General features: G+C 39.1%; 1 protein-coding gene across 1 annotated transcript in view; it reads left to right on the top strand.

Moving 5' to 3' along the window:
* prkar1b (protein kinase, cAMP-dependent, regulatory, type I, beta) overlaps positions 1-16,595 on the top strand; it is a 157,210-nt gene that overhangs the window by 111,419 nt on the left and 29,196 nt on the right. The window contains exons 8-9 of the mRNA XM_080206839.1: positions 3,746-3,806; positions 10,162-10,283. Of these exons, the coding sequence (XP_080062965.1) occupies positions 3,746-3,806; positions 10,162-10,283 (183 nt within the window). The remainder of the gene's footprint in view (positions 1-3,745; positions 3,807-10,161; positions 10,284-16,595) is intronic.

Raw genomic sequence — 16,595 nt, 5'->3', positions numbered from 1 at the left:
GAATTAATAAGTTTGCAGATGATGCAAAGATTGGATTGGTGGTTAACAGTGAGGCGGAACGTCTTGGGTTACAAGGAGATACAGACAGAATGGTCAAATGGGCAAATAAGTGGCAGATGGAATTTAACCCTGAAAAATGTGAGGTGATAGGCTTTGGGAGAAGTAATTTGAAAAGAAAATACTCAATGAATGGTAGGACACTATCAAGTTCTGTGGAACGAAGGGCCCTTAGTGTGTTTGTCCACAGATCTCTGATAGCTGAAGGGCATGTTATTAAGGTGGAGAAAAAGGCATGTAGGACACTTGCCTTTATCAATTGAGGCATAGATTACAAAAGCAGGGAAGTCATGTTGGAGTTGTATAGAACTTTGGTGAGGCCACAGCTAGAGTACTGTGTGTAGTTTTGTTTGCCACATTATCGGAATCTGTGATTGCACTGAAAGGGGTGCAGAGGAGATTCACCAGAATGCTGCCTGGGATGGAAAATTGAAGTTATTGAAGAGAGGTTGCATAAGCTTGAGTTGTTTTCATTGGAGCACAGAAGACTAAGAGGCAAACTGATCATGGTATACAAGATTATGAGAGATATGGACAAAATGGATAGGGAGCCGCTTTTCCCCTCAGTTGAAGGGTCAGTCATGAAGTGACATAGGTTCAAAGCGAGGGGCAGGAAATTTAGGGGGGATGAACATAAGAACATAAGAAATATGAGCAGGAGTAGGCCATCTAGCCCTTCGAGCCTGCCATGCCATTTAATAAGATCATGGCTGATCTGAAGTGGATCAGTTCCACTTTCCCGCTTTCTCCTCATAACCCTTAATTCCCTTGTCTATCAGAAACCTATCTACCCGTGACTTAAATATATTCAGCGAGGTAGCCTCCACCATTTCAATGGGCAGAGAATTCCAGAGATTCACCACCCTTTGAGTGAAGAAGTTCCTCCTCAACTCTGTTCTAAACTGCCCTCCCCACCTTATTTTGAGGCTGTGCCCTCTAGTTCTGCAATCTTTTCTAAGCAGGAAGAATCTCTCTACCTCTACCCTATCTAGCCCCTTCATTATCTTGTAAGTCTCTAAGGAGGAAGAAATTTTTACCCAAAGGATGGTGATAGTCCAGAATGTGCTGCGTGGGAGGGTAGTAGAGGCAGGTTGCCTCACATTCTATAAAAAGTATCTGGATAAACACTTGGCACGTCATAACATTCAGGGCTATGGGCCAAGTGCTGGCAAATGGGATTAGGTGGGATTTCAGGTGTTTCTAATGTGTCCGTGTGGACTCAATGGGCCGAAAGATGATTCAATGGAAGGGATAGAATTTGCAGTGAGTGGGAGAGGTTTAAGGAAAGAATTCCAGATATTGGACCCAAGTGGAAGAAAGATATGCACAATGTCGAAGTCAATGGATAGAAGGAGGCAGGATAGAAGGAAGGGAGTGTGGGGCAGGGGAATTTGCAGAAAAGGGATTAGATTAAGCCATGCAGGGAATTAAAGACAACAAAAACTTTTAAATTTATATTAAAGCAAAATATTGTGGATGCTGGAAAACTGAAGTAAAAATCAAGTGCTGGAGAAACTCACGTTTGGCAGCATCTGTGGAGTGAGAAATAGAGTTAATGTTTTGAGCCCAACGTGATTCCTCTTTGGAACTTTAGGGTTTGGGGAACCAATGTACAACAGCACAGATGAAAATGGTGAACAAGTAGGACTTGGTGTGGAACACCATGCTTTAGAGAAATTGGAATGATTGGAAGGTGGAGGATGGGAAACCAGCAAAGGGAGTGTTGGAGTAATTGAATTGGAAGATACAGGTTTTGTAATGTTATTGAAGTGAAAGTATGTGATCAATAGGGTTTGGAGTTTGAACTTCTGGCTGCTCAGGTCACCAAGATTGTGAGCAGCCTGGTTCAGCCTGAGATAGTTGCTGGGTGTGGGTGAAATTAGTGGTAAGGGAGTGGAATTTGTGGTGTGAGTCAAGATGACGAATTCAGCCTTCCCAGCATTCAGCTGGAGGAAACTGAATCACCCAAACCTGAATGACAGACGAGCAGTCTTACAGCACAGAGGCAGTTGAGGCATTGATAGGGGTGCTGGTGGCATAGAGCTAAATGCTATTACACACACATTTGATCTGTGACTTAGCCAAGTTCCCTATCTTGTTTGTTAGCTGCCCTCTTTATGAAAGAATTGGAATAATAATTGTTTCTAGACCATTTTCATTTAGACTCAGAATATCATTAGCGAAGGCTTTGGGGAGAGGTTACCTGCAATAGTGGGCCAGATGGTGTGGAGCCTAAAAATAGGAAGGAAAGGGATGGTAAGAGAAGAATTTAATCACCACAGAATTGTATGACTTTCTTATTCTGTGCATTTAAAGTGAATTCTGTACATGATATTGCTTATACTAAAATGCAACTGTGGTTGTAAAAATTATTTGCTTTCATTTCCTTGAAACTCTAAGTGTGCACCTAAAAATGTAATTAAATACTGAAACTGCCTTGATCTTTTTTTAATAACAAAGAAAACCAGAGCAATATTTGGAGAATTCTTTCCTGACTAAATTATATATGACATATCACATTTAACTTATTAAAAGTAATATAGTTTGCTAGCACATCATTTTCTTTTGCCATATAATTTTGGATCAAAATTATCTCCCGCCATGTTTTTGTAGTGCCTCTCTTCTCTGGTCCTCCCCCAGGCAGAAAACAATACTGAAACCTTAATAATAGCCATGTATACACACAAGAGTATGTAGAATAACTTTAGGGTATTCAGGTTCAAAGGAAGAGTATAACCTGTCAGGTCTCATAAAATTTAAAATGTCAGTGCTGTGACCCTTTAGTATACTCTCTTAGCCTTAAAAACAGCCCCTGATGACATTTCGTACTTTATGCAGTTAGCAGGTAAAGGTGGCTTAGAATCAGTGAACCTTGTAGAATCATCTCTAACTATTGTTTTGGGAAGATGTACTGACCTGTATGAATGAGCGTAATTGTTCAAATATGCAATTAAAGGTTGGGGAGGCTGCTGGTTTATGGTGACTAGGAAGTCAAATTCTGTTTTTATCACATGGGATTCCAGATGTTTTGGGGATTGTATTTTATGATTCCTTCTGTTTTTGTATGAAAATGGAAAACCAGAACTCTTATTTACAATTTATATAGGGTTTTCAATTGCCTATGACCGGGACCAATTACAGTGAGTAAATAAATCAAATTCAGTTTTATCTTGTAACATTGAGGGATTTCACTGTTCGGGGGTCATTCTATCATTCAGTCCCTTTTTCTACAGAAACCACAAACCAGTGGTTTTGAAGAAGACCAACATGAGTTTTAATTCATGATAAATAATCTGATGTGTGTACATCTCATATCTTCTTCACACAACAGAGTTCTAATTTTTTTGAGTAGATAAGAATGAATGTGAAATAAATTGAAATAAGAAATTAGCTGTAATTGACTGACTATTTTCAGGTTATGATGTTTGAATGAATTCCATTGTGAAGTTGTGTTATAACAGTGGATAATGCTAAATTGGGTGGACATTTATCCAGAGGAATCTGTCGTTTTCTTTTGTCATGTTTGAAATACATATTGGTATGTCTTCCCTTTTTGCCAAAGTTCTTGCCCAAGGCCTATATACTAGATAGTAGATAGGTAAGTTTTAACTACGCAGAAGAAAATAAGTACCAGCTGCTGAAACAAATCAAATCCACTAATTTTCATATTTCCTTTCTTTTTGATCAGGGTAGCACACTGAGAAAGCGGAAGATGTATGAGGAATTCTTGAGCAAAGTCTCCATTTTGGGTCAGTTGTCAACTCTGTTAATGCTGGTTATTGCTACACATATAGTTTGCCTGGTGTCAAGTCTTTGTTCATACTTAAGTATTTTACTCTTGGGCCAAAAAACACTATACTTTAGCTGACCTCAAGTAGCCCCTGCAGCACAACACACAAAGAATGTGAAGTGGTTGACATTTGGGAACTTCTTACACATTGACTACCTTCAGTGGAATTCTGTGTCTGAATTATATCCTGCAAAGATCTATTACATTGCTGTTTAATACAAATAGTTATACTTCTACTGATTTCATATGTGGGCAACTGGAAAGAAGGATGGTGTAATAAATTAATCCATGGAACAAACTGAAATGTTTAGTCACAGTCTGATTAAGACATGAGAATTTATTCCCAAGGAGCATGATGTTACCCTTTTGTGCGTCTTCTTGGGCTAAGAAAACTAATATCACAGAGTTGAACAGTTTGGCATTCCTCCTTTTAATGTTTTTATAGTTTGTTAAAATCCTTAAAACCCATTTAACTTATTGCTCAAGGCTTTTTTTTATGTTTAGATAACCATGCAAATTGCGCGGAGGATGTGGAGAGTCTGCAGAAGGATCTAGATAGGCTGGGCGAATGGGCCAGGAACTGGCAAATGGAATTTAATGTTGGCAAGTGCGAGGTGGTCCACTTTGGTAGGAACAATGGTAGGAAGGACTATTACTTACGTGGCGAAAAACTGCAGCAGGCGACGGTGCAGAGGGACCTCGGGGTCCTTGTGCATGAGTCGCAAAAACCCAGCTTGCAGGTGCAGCAGGTGGTCAGGAAGGCAAATGGGATGCTGGCCTTCATAGCGAGGGGGATTGAATATAAAAGTAGGGAAGTCTTGCTGCGGCTGTATAGGGCATTGGTGAGGCCGCAGCTGGAGTACTGTGTGCAGTTTTGGTCGCCGTACTTAACGCAAGGATATTTTGGTCTTGGAGGGAGTGCAGAGGAGGTTTACTGGGCTAATACCGGAGTTGAGGGGGTTGAGCTATGAGGAGAGGCTGGATAAACTAGGCTTGTACTCGTTAGGGTTTAGAAGAATGAGGGGAGATCTCATTGAGACGTATAAGATGATGAATGGGATGGATAGGGTAGAGGTGGAGAGACTCTTCCCGCTCAGGAAGGACAGTAGGACTAAGGGGCACAGCCTCAAGATAAAGGGGGGGCGGTTTAGAACGGAGTTGAGGAGGAACTTCTTCACTCAAAGGGTGGTGAATCTCTGGAATTCTCTGCCCGTTGAGGTGGTGGAGGCTGCCTCGCTAAATATTTTTAAGACGTGGGTTGATGGGTTTTTGATAAGAGAGGGGATTAAGGGTTATGGGGAGAGGGCGGGAATGTGGAACTGAGCCACGACAGATCAGCCATGATCTTATTGAATGGCAGGGCAGGCTCGAAGGGCTAGATGGCCTACTCCTGCTCCTATTTCTTATGTTCTTATGAAACTTGGTCTTGTTTTTGTCCCTCAGTTATAACTAAAACAAGGATGTAAGTCTGAGTGATCAGTTGTCATTAGCAGAATGCAAATTCCATTGAAGGGGAAAAATATACACTGTCACAAAACATTGATTCTTCAGCATTGTAATAAGATTGTAGTATCTAAGGTACAGGAAATGTAAAAAGTAATCATAATTGACAAACATACATCTTCAAATTGGCATTGAGTAACTATCTCTATTAGATATCTTCATTTTTGTTAAGTTTGCCTTCTATTTAACTTTCTGATCAAGGTTCTGTAGTTTTTTGAAAATTGAAATACATTATTCAGGTTTTTCTTTGAAAAATGCATGCATATCTGGTTTAGTGGTTGAAGGATGTATGCTATAAATATTATGAAAAGGTTCACAAAAGCAAAAACTTTATTTTCCTATGCCAAACACTATTGATAATTAATTAGTCATTAGCAAAGGTGGGAGCATTTATCGTAGGTTTTAATATCCATGGTACATTTTTGCTATCAAGGATGTTGCCAGCCAAGATGAACTCTAGTATGAATGTATTTTGAATTAATATCATTGGATTTATGTGAATTAATATCATTGGATTTTGAATTAATATCATTGGATTTATTTTAGTTTTAACATCTGTCTCATTGTTTTGATATTCAGTTTGGTTTGTGAAAATTGTCAGGTAGATCAATTCCTATGAAAAATCTCAGCATGGCGTGTGAACATATAATAACACCGGGTTGTGTTGCTACTAGGCAATACTGAGAAGGAGTTTCAATCTTGGAGGTGTCACACTCTGGTGTGGGGATTTACAGGCTGTGATCAGTCGAAACCAGAAAATCCAGCCCGAGGTCAACAGACCTTTGCATGGTCCGCCCCTACCACCCACTGATTCCTGTGGCAGGCAGGATGGGAAAATCCTGTCCTGGAGCTTGTTAGATCTATGCCTAAGCTTGTCCCCATCAGATGGACGTTTATTCGCTGCTGTTTCAGTATTGTATTTTTAATTTATAGCTAAAGGTCCCTACTAAAAACATCCATTTGAATTTCATTATTTGAAGATGATCCGACTTCCGTAGGCCTTTTTCTGTCTGCTTGCTGCTTCCATGATTGAACTTCTTGTCCGTGCTGGAAAACCTGCTGCCACTAGCATCTTTGCTATGGCTGCTGTCATAAACAAGTCTGCTTGTCTCCCGGCCATTCTGCTGGAGCAGAACTCTGACATTGCTGACATGGATAGTGATGTTTAAAATTTAATCAAGGTGGTTGAAATGTTCCTTAGTTTTCTGACAAAGCACATTGAGCTTGACTGTTAATCTTGTAAAAGAGAAAAATTCCTTTCCACAGCCCGTTTAAAATGTTTAATTTGTGTTTCCTTGCTATTCTTGACATGATGATTTCTTTCAAAATAATACTCTGTATTTAAGTTATGAAGTTTGGTCAGAATTTATTTATATATTGGATTTTGGTTACACCTCATTTCAGCCAATTGACAGAATTGAGAAAACCTATTCTTTACTTAGAATGTATCTCTACTTTCATTTTTTCATTCACTGTTTGCTGGCTCCCAAACGCCAGTAAAAAGTCTCACAACACGAGGTTAAAGTCCAACAGGTTTATTTGGTAGCAAAATCCATTGCTTTCAAAGTGCTGCTCCTTCATCTGGAGGACGAAGGAGCGGCACTCCGAAAGCTAGTGGATTTTGCTACCAAATAAACCTGTCAGACTTTAGCCTGGTGTTGTGAGACTTCCTACTGTGTTTACTCTAGTCCAAAGTCAAGATCGCCACATCCCAAATGTCATCCAGTTCTGTGCAACTTCTGTCTGCCTCCAGCCGGTTGTTACCATTCATACTGTTACTACAACGGTTCACCAATCTGTGTCCTCCTTGAGCTCACTGCTGCCATTGCTCTTTTCAGGCTGTAAGTGTCCCAATTGTCCTTGCCCTTAATGAGCCTTTCATGGCCTTCTAACTAATGATAAAGCACTGTACATGTGCGATGTCCTATCCCCCAATTTTGCATCTCATTGTCATAGAAAAGCGCTCCGTCGTTGGTAGATATAATTCCAAGAAAATATTGACTATGAACCAAGCCTGGGAAGTTAGCAGATAATTTAGGTACCTAATTGTGACCAACCATAGAATTTGAACTCATTTATCATCATAGTGAAGATTAGCCAAAATCATTCATTCATTGTCAAAATCATAGAATTGTAGAAATATAGCAATTTTTGAAACTTCCTTGAGGTTAAGCAATTAAACTAAAATGATCAACTTTGGGTTTTCATCTGAGAATTTTTATGTGAGAAGGACTTGAATTTATATAGCTGTATCCCATTTCTCACAAAATGTTGTAAAGTTCTTCACATATAATTATTTTTTGAAGTGAGTGACTATTGTTAAGTAGACAATTCATTAGTAATTGTAGACCAGACAAAGTACCCCAAAAATAATGAAACGAATGACCATCTAATCTTTTTTCAGTGGTATCCATTAAGCTACAAATGTTAATCGAAATAATGAAAACTTTCTGCTCTTTAAATGTTGCCATAGGATCTTTAAGTTTTACTAAAACCAGCAGAACATGCAGGTCACTGCTCTGTTCAGTGTCTGTAGAACACTTGTTTTCAGTATTGTACTTAAATGTCAGCCTTGTTGATATGCCTTGAACCTATAACTTGATGTGGAAGTGAAAGTGGCTCCAATTAAGCCAAATTTATACTTAAATAGGTACTGTGCAGCAGGCACTTAATCTTTTCAATGTGCTAGATTTTCCTATAATCAGTTCTGAATTATCATAGGCACTATTTCTTAGTCTGATTGTGTACCCTTGCATCACGAAGCTGTAATATAACGTGTTCCTTCAAGTTACACATCTGTTGGCCATAGTTCATAGAATCCCTACAATACAGAAGGAGGCCATTTGGCCCATTGATTCTGTACCAACCACAATCCCACCCAATGCCTATTCCCATATCCCCCCCACGTTTACCCTGCTAATCCCCCTGACACTAGGGTCAATTTAGCATGGCCAATTAACCTAACTTGCACATCTTTGGATTATGGGAGGAAACCGGAGCACCCTGAGTAAACCTACACAGTCACAGGGAGAAAGTGCAAACTCCACAGGTACCATCACTGAGGCCGGAATTGAACCTGGGTCCCTGGCACTGTGCCAATCACTGTGTTGCCTTTATTCTCATAGTGTCTATGGTGGTGCATCCCTTCCCACATTTGAAGGTAGTTTGCTTACTGACATCTTTGAACAGTACTATTGTCTTCCATCATACAGTGGCAAGCTGGTATGTTAGGTGAAATGGAATTTCCAGCAGCCGCAGCTCTTGTTTTGGTATGACAGGTGGATTCTTGACACCTAGAGCAATTCTCAGATTTTAACAGAATGTAAATTTGTTTGAATCTTTCTGTTAACAATGTAAGCTTTTTGGCAGATGTGTTTTATCCAACTGCCTGACTTTCCCAGAAAGATTAAACTTTTTCCAAAGACATTACTGAGTCAGAGTTCCAGTAAAAACTGGGCAATGGCAAAATTCAAAATTAGTTTATCTACCTTATATAATCACATCATTCACAAATAAAACTCAAAAAAGATTCCATATATATGATTTAATTGACAATGCTTAATAATTACTGTAAAAGACAGCATATAAGTCACCATCTGAAGCCCTGAAAAATCCCTCCAAAAGTGGGAGCTGGCTTTTACGCTGAACCACAGGCGTTTGTGTGGGTGATCACCATCTTTGTTTGCCACACAGGGTCTTTCTGTGTGGGTGTATCTTAAACTCTCGTGCATTTTTCACAACACAGCTCATATTGCCTACTTGGTCCCTTGTACCCTGCTATAAGGTACCAGTAAGTAATCCCACCCACCTCTGACATGGTCTCCATAATACAACAGGCCGAAATCGACAAACTGCCTACCACTTAGAAAAAACTCAATCATGGGCAATTGAGTTTAACAGGGCAATTGAGTTTAACAAGCCAATTTGTCCAAATATTACACTGCAACTGCTATCCACGTAGGCAGGTAGGCCAAGAGTAAGAAGTTTGCCTCTTCATTATCTGGACTGAGAAAGCAGAAAATAAGAGGTACATGTTTTGAGGGGATATCCTGTGTCCACCCCTCCCCACCAAAACAAGATATGACCACATCTCCCCTTGATGCGCCTCCCTATGCTTGGTCTCCAAAACACATCCTCTCAACCCTGTCCCTTGAGTGCTTGATCCCTTACTATCCTAAAAGCCCAAACATAACTTAGTCTAGGATCCATTGCTCTTCTTCCCGTGGTGCTGCCTGCAAGCTTATTTACGCTTACTACTCAGTTGTGCTGTAAAAGATTGAGGCTGACTACTGATGTATATTGTCACTGAAAAGGGAGTTGAGTTATATGCCAAATATATGCAAGCGTGTGATTTTTTTTGAGGTGGCTAAAAAAAAAGTCAGGCCTTTTTAATTCCTAGGTCATCTTATCCACTAGCTTAACTTAGCTGTGATCTGTGGTAGTGGATTTCCCTTTCAGTAAGTGCAATGTTTATCCATTAAACATCACAGGAAAGAAAAACTGCATTTATGTAATGCCATGTTACACCTTTCTAATTCCTAACTATTTTTCATACTTTGAATCACAAGCTTTGAAGTGGGATGATTGTTATATTGGCAAGAAACTATAAGTGAAAAAAAAGTGAACGTAACACTTCCTTAAAGTCTGATTATTGAACATGATGACGTAGCTTACCTGTCTTCCCTTGCATTCCCTAACCCCATCCACCATCCAAAACAGTGCAATGACAAAAACCTGAATGAACATAAGAAATATATCCACAAGATACATTTACCAGAATAAATGATGATGGTTTTTTTTTCACTTTGCAGAATCATTGGACAAATGGGAGCGTTTGACAGTAGCTGATGCACTGGAACCTGTCCAGTTTGAAGATGGGGAGAAAATTGTGGTCCAGGGTGAACCAGGCGATGACTTCTTCATAATCACTGAGGTAATATTTTAGGATGAGCTGTATAAAGCACTTATTGCTTCAACAGCAACCCAGTTGAGAAGTAGTATTATGTTCTGTAAATAATGTCAGTTAATCCTGAGGAGGCTAATTTTACTCTTAATTAGTTTTTACAAACTTCAGGCTTTTTTCATAAGAATTGAAATGGTGACAAGGTGGCCTGATGAAGGTCTTGAAGATTATGAAGGGTAATAATAAGATAAAAGTGAAGACGACAAGATGGTGATGAGTGGTCACAAAGTTATAAACATCATTAAAGAAATTTAAGGAAAGGCTACAAAAATTGTTTACAGAAGATGGTATGAAAGTAAAATTCTCAATTCCAAACTGTTGAAGCCCCATCTGTCAATTCTTTTGACAGATAATTGCTTTATGAAGAAAAAAGTTACATTTTATGGAGGTCAAGTGAGAGAATGAGATTACACTAGGTGTTCATATGGAGAAATACTGGTGCTGCAGATTTGAGGAGATGTATTGGCCCACCTGAGGACTGAATTTTACAGAAATGCATGTTACTTGCCAGTCTGATTGATCGGCAGCACTGAGTAGTAAGCATAAATAAGCCTACAGGCAGCACCACGGGAAGGAGAGAAATGGATCCTGGACTAAGTTATGTTTGGGCTTTTAGGATAATAAGGGATCAAGCACTCAAGGGACAGGGTTGGGAGGATGTGTTTTGGAGACCAGGCATAGGGAGGCGCATCAAGGGGAGATGTGGTCATTTTTTTTTCGTGGGGAGAGGTGGACACGGGATATCCCCTCAAAATATGTACCTCTTATTTTCTGCTTTCTCAGTCCAGATAGTGAAGAGGCAAACGTCTTACTCTTGGCCTACCTGCCCACGCGATAGCAGGTGCAGTGTAATATTTGGACAAATTGGCTTGTTAAACTCATTTGCCCATGATTGAGTTTTTTCTAAATGGCAAGCAGGTTGTCGATTTCGGCCTGTTGTATTATGGGGACCATGTCAGAGGTGGGTGGGAAGACAGTGGGCTAACCACCTATCATATTTTACATGTTTCCCTCCCCTCTGCCAAAAACATGCTGGCTTGTTGGGGGGGAGGGGCTTAAAATCCAGCCCTATTATTCTGTGATCATTACTTAGTGACCCCTGTTGGGGAAATATTGGTTGAGAACAAAGTTAAGCTTGGCTTTAAGAACCCTACGATCTAATGGGCTACCTTTTGAAATTGAAGCTTACATGAAAAACAGTGAAAATTTGATGGGCCAAATGACATGCATCTATGCTGTAGCCATCCTATAGTGCTTTAAATTTTTAACTTGACTCTGTTTGTGATCATATCAAGTGAAATACATGTAGGATTCACTTGCCTCAAACATTTAGAGTAAAATGTTTTGTTCTCTGCCCAGCATGATCTTTAATATATATTTCTGACAAGATTGATCAGTAAAACATGAAAAGTACTTATGGAAATTTTGGGCAGAGAAGAAACAATAATAGTGCTAAATCTTCTGTAGAGTCTGGCTATTACCACTGTCTCCTGTGCTTTTCCTGTAAGCATTTATGAAACAGATCTGTACAGAATCATTTCCATGATTCTAAGATCTGCTTTGCAAGACATCCACATGTATCTAGGTGAAAATTTCTTGAGAGATCCTGACAGATGCATCCAACTTTAGTTGGTTCCTTCCACATGCAAAGGCGACTCATTTGCCACCAATTATGTGACCGGATGGCATGATGAATAGAGCACACCGTGTACTTCAGCAGCACACTTTGCTTTTGCAGGAATAGATGAACAGTAATGAACAATTTCCGAATCAGTCATCTGAACTAGTGTCTAATCATCACAGCCTGGACAACACCTAGCTCTATCTTGTGGTCAAAGATAGAATTGTGTGGGTTGAAGCAATTTAGGTGAAATATTTCCATGGCCCCGGACATACATTTAAGAAATTCCTTTGTGCAGCTGTGCCAATTGTCACACAATCCTTGGATACAATTCTCTTGAGGTCTCTCATGATTTTTTTTTTATTGTCACTGGTTCTAAAGCTGAAGCTCACAATGAGCTCCAAAATGGTTCCGTTTTGACCTTTGCATTGGGTTGTAAGGCAGAACAACATTTTTTACCACTTAAGGTACTTCCTGCAACACCATGTTCCGTGGCAATTGCTTCAACTATGTCACCTTCTGACTGATGAAATCTCTTGGTTCAACATAGTTTCTCTTGCTTAGCTATGGCCTTTCCCAATGGAGAGGTAGAAGCCTCAATCTGACCAAGCTGAACAGCTGGATTGGGATATTAAAAAATTCTACATAACCACGAAGCTTTCTGCTATTTACATGCCAGGGTAATCCAGATTGGTTTTAGACATTGAAGTGACAGGAGTGAAAACAGAAAATGCTGGAAAAACTCAGCAGGTCTGGCAGCATCTGTGGAGAGTATGTACAACTCTGAAGAAGAGTCAGGAGTCTTCATTGTCCCCTGAGATCTAGAGTTTGATTTTTGGAGGATTCATTGTGTATCCTCCTTTGTAGTCCTGTAAAAAACATGTGGCTAAAATATATTGCACCACTATGATGAAGGTAGTTATGTTTACTGAATCAGGTGTGCCACTGCTTCCCTATTACATGTTTATGATATCTGGCCACCGGTTTTTTTTGTATTTTCATTTGTCTTGGTAATTGCCATTGAATGCCCAGAATAACAAATAGTAAACCTTATTTTAGGTTGCTTTAAACTACTAATTCTATCATGTGCCTTCATAAGATCTCATCTTTAAAAGTGTCTAAACAACACAATGTTATATGCTTTAAATGCCAAATAAGTTTACTTGAAAAAAATCAAATTCTGTCTCATCTTGGATCACAGGACAGAGATATTCCCCTATAAGGAAATAATCAAAATAGCAGAGCAGATGTAATATTCCCTCAAGACTAGTTGGTTAATACTCCCATACTATGTGAAATTACTTGTATTCAATTTCCAGGATCACTGTTAGCAAGCCAAGATTTCTCCTCCTTGCAGATGTAAATTTTATTTTGATAATGTGGTTCTGCTTCATGGATAATCACAAATTTTTCAGAATGCTACTATCGTGTCATTATGATCTGATGTGTGCTATATCTTGGTCATATAAAATGATTAATTAGTCATCAGCTCATTCCACTGAATTTATTCCAGCAGTAATTGTTAATATCCCAGCTGATAAAGTTGTGGCTCAATGTTACGGTATAAATTTGAGTTAACGCTTAACTTCCATCTCCTCAACTAACAATGATGACAGATGCCTCTTCCTCAGCATAGGAGCAATTGGCATGTAAACAAGTTTGAGATTGCTGAAGTATGTTTATCCCTAGTTCAGTGCCTTTTTCTGAGCCTTGTGGAGTACTTCAGTTGCTAAACATTCACCTGAACCAGTGGAGCTAACAGCTTAATATGTCGTCCAAAGCATGGTTATCCAGCATTCATCCACACTGCCTAGATAGCTGGGCACAAATCATAGATTGGAGTTTAATTCCACAAATGTGTAATTCAGCAATAAAATCCATTGTGCGAAGCTGATACTTGGAATAGGAATTCTAGCAGACCTCCCTTGGCCAGAGGAAATTATGCTTTATTAATAGAATCATTGATGCCACTGTTGAAAACTTTTGTGCCTTTTCATTCTTCTGTGTATTCCTTCCATTCAGCCGTGGACTGTGGTTGTTGCTGGCAAGGTGTCCATCCTCAATTGCCTTTGATTAGGGGAGTTGTCTTGGATAGCTAGTCTTATTTCATGAAGGTATTTCTAAGTGTCTAACCTAAATGTATTTACATAATCTATCTGTCATTTCTTAGTTACTGCTTTCATAAAACACAGTGGTAACTTTTCAGAAATAATTACTGGATTTTTAGAGCACTTTTGGATGTCCTGAGGACACAAAAGGTGTTAGGGGAGTACTTGCTTGTTAAGGTGAGAAACAGTTGCCCAGCAGTTGAAACTTTCCCCAGTGGTATATTTTTGAAAACAATGATAGAGACCAGTTAGAGAAAGAACTACCCGTGATAAGTGTAAAAGCAGATCAATCACAATGACTGATATTCAATGCCAATTCTATCCATTTGTATGACTGTTTAGTTGATTAAATGAAGGATGTATAAAGCTGTACCCAAGAACTATATATCTACTGATATTGGGAGACCTACTAATTTTAATTACCCCAGGACCTATTTGTAACAAGTACCAGTCATTCATTGACACTTACCAGCTTACACCATTTCCCTTACAAGGGAATGCATTTTGATTTTTATATTTGGATAGATTCCACTCCATATAGGCTTTAAAATAGTTCAAGTGTGGAAGTCTGTTTTTTCACATTAAATTTATGTCTCAAATTATATGCATACACTTAGATCGTTATTATTTGCCAATATCTTGCATAACAAAATATAATGGAATATTAGTTTTGCTTTTTTTGGAGAAGCATTCTGCCTTTTCCTGAGAGCATTGTTGAAACTGAGAATTATGGTGAAATTGCAGTTAGAAACCAACATGGATATTTGTGTTTTATCTTAAAACTTTAGTAAACCTTTTGTCTGGAAAAAGTGTAAGGTTTCATTATTGAAGTATACATAGGGGTTTACAGCATGGAAACAGGCCCTTTGGCCCAATTTGTCCATGCCGCCCTTTTTTTTAAAACTCCTATTTCCAATTGCCCGCTTTTGGCCCATATTCCTCTATACCCATGTAACTATCTAAATGATTTTTAAAAGACAAAAATTTGTACCCGCCTCTACTACGATCTCTGGCAGCTTGTTCCAGACACTCACCATCCTCTGTATTAAAAAATTGCCCCTTTGGACACTTTTTTGTATCTCTCCCTCTCACCTTAAACTTATATCCTCTAGTTTTAGACTCCCCTACCTTTGGGAAAAGATATTGACTATCTAGCTGACCCATGCCCCTCATTATTTTATAGATCGCTATAAGATCACCCCTCAGCCTTCTACGCTCCAGAGAAAAAAGTGCCAGTCTATCCAGACTCTCCTTATAACTCAATCCATCAAGTCCCGGTAGCATCCTAGTAAATCTTTTCTGCGTTCTTTTTCTAGTTTAATAATATCCTTTCTATAATAGGATGACCAGAATTGTGCACAGTATTCCAATTGTGGCCTTACCAGTGTCTTATACAACAATAAGATATTCCAACTCCTGTATTCAGTGTTCAGACCAGTGAAACCAAGCATGCTGAATGCCTTCTTCACCACTCTGTCCACCTATGACTCCACTTTCAAGGAGCTTTGAACATGTATCCCTGGATCTCTTTGTTCTGTAACTCTCCCCAACACCCTACCCTTAACTGAGTAAGTCCTGCCCTGGTTCAATCTACCAAAATGCATCACCTCGCATTTGTCTAAATTAAACTCCATCTGCCATTCGTCAGCCCACTGGCTCAATTGATCAAGATCCTGTTGCAATTGAAGATAACTTTCTTCACTGTCCATTATGCCACCGATCTTAGTGTCATTTGCAGACTTACTAACCATGCCTCTTATATTCTCATCCAAATTATTAACATAAATGACAAACAACATTGGACCCAGCACTGATCCCTGAGGCACAGGCCTCCAGTTTGAAAAACAACTCTCAACATCAATTTTGTATCCATTTAGATACTTCACCCTGGATCCCGTGAGATTTAACTTCATGCAACAACGTACCATGTGATACCTTGTCAAATTGTACATTGCTAAAGTCCATGTAAACATCATCAACTGCATCATCTGGACAGAATGCCCATGTAGGCATTCTTATGCCGTGTTATCCGTATATAATGTATCATCTGGAATATGTTGCAAGATAAAACCAGTGAGGATTTGAGGTATTTTAAAATGCAGAGGAAGTGTGGAGTAGTATCCAAGTAATATCTCAACCCTAAGACTGATTACTACCTTGGAACACACATCTATACAGCTCCATTCTTTACATTAAAAGGAAATGGAACCTTTTTTTGATGTGATGATGTCATGTACAACAAACAGGAAGAACAAACATGCATTTACATAGCATCTTTCACAACCTCAGAATGTCTCATAGCCCTTTACCACAAAAAGTACTTTTGAAGGTCACCATTGTAAGAAATCAGGCAGGCAATTTGTGCACAGCAAAGTCCAACTCTTAAATGCATGGCCAGATTATCTATTTTGGGTGTTGACTGAGAAATATTGGTTAGGATATCAGGAGAAAACTTTTTTCTCTTCGAGTAGCGCCATGAGACTTTTTACACCTATCTGAAAAGACAAATGGAGTCTCGCTTTAACATCTCATCACAAAGACGGTATTTCCAAC

The sequence above is a fragment of the Carcharhinus amblyrhynchos genome, chromosome 18 (assembly GCF_965287045.1).
Source record: "Carcharhinus amblyrhynchos chromosome 18, sCarAmb.v2.hapA, whole genome shotgun sequence".
NCBI lineage: Eukaryota > Metazoa > Chordata > Chondrichthyes > Carcharhiniformes > Carcharhinidae > Carcharhinus > Carcharhinus amblyrhynchos.
Note: the sequence above shows the minus strand (reverse complement) of the source record. Positions and strands in the feature narration are given on the sequence as shown.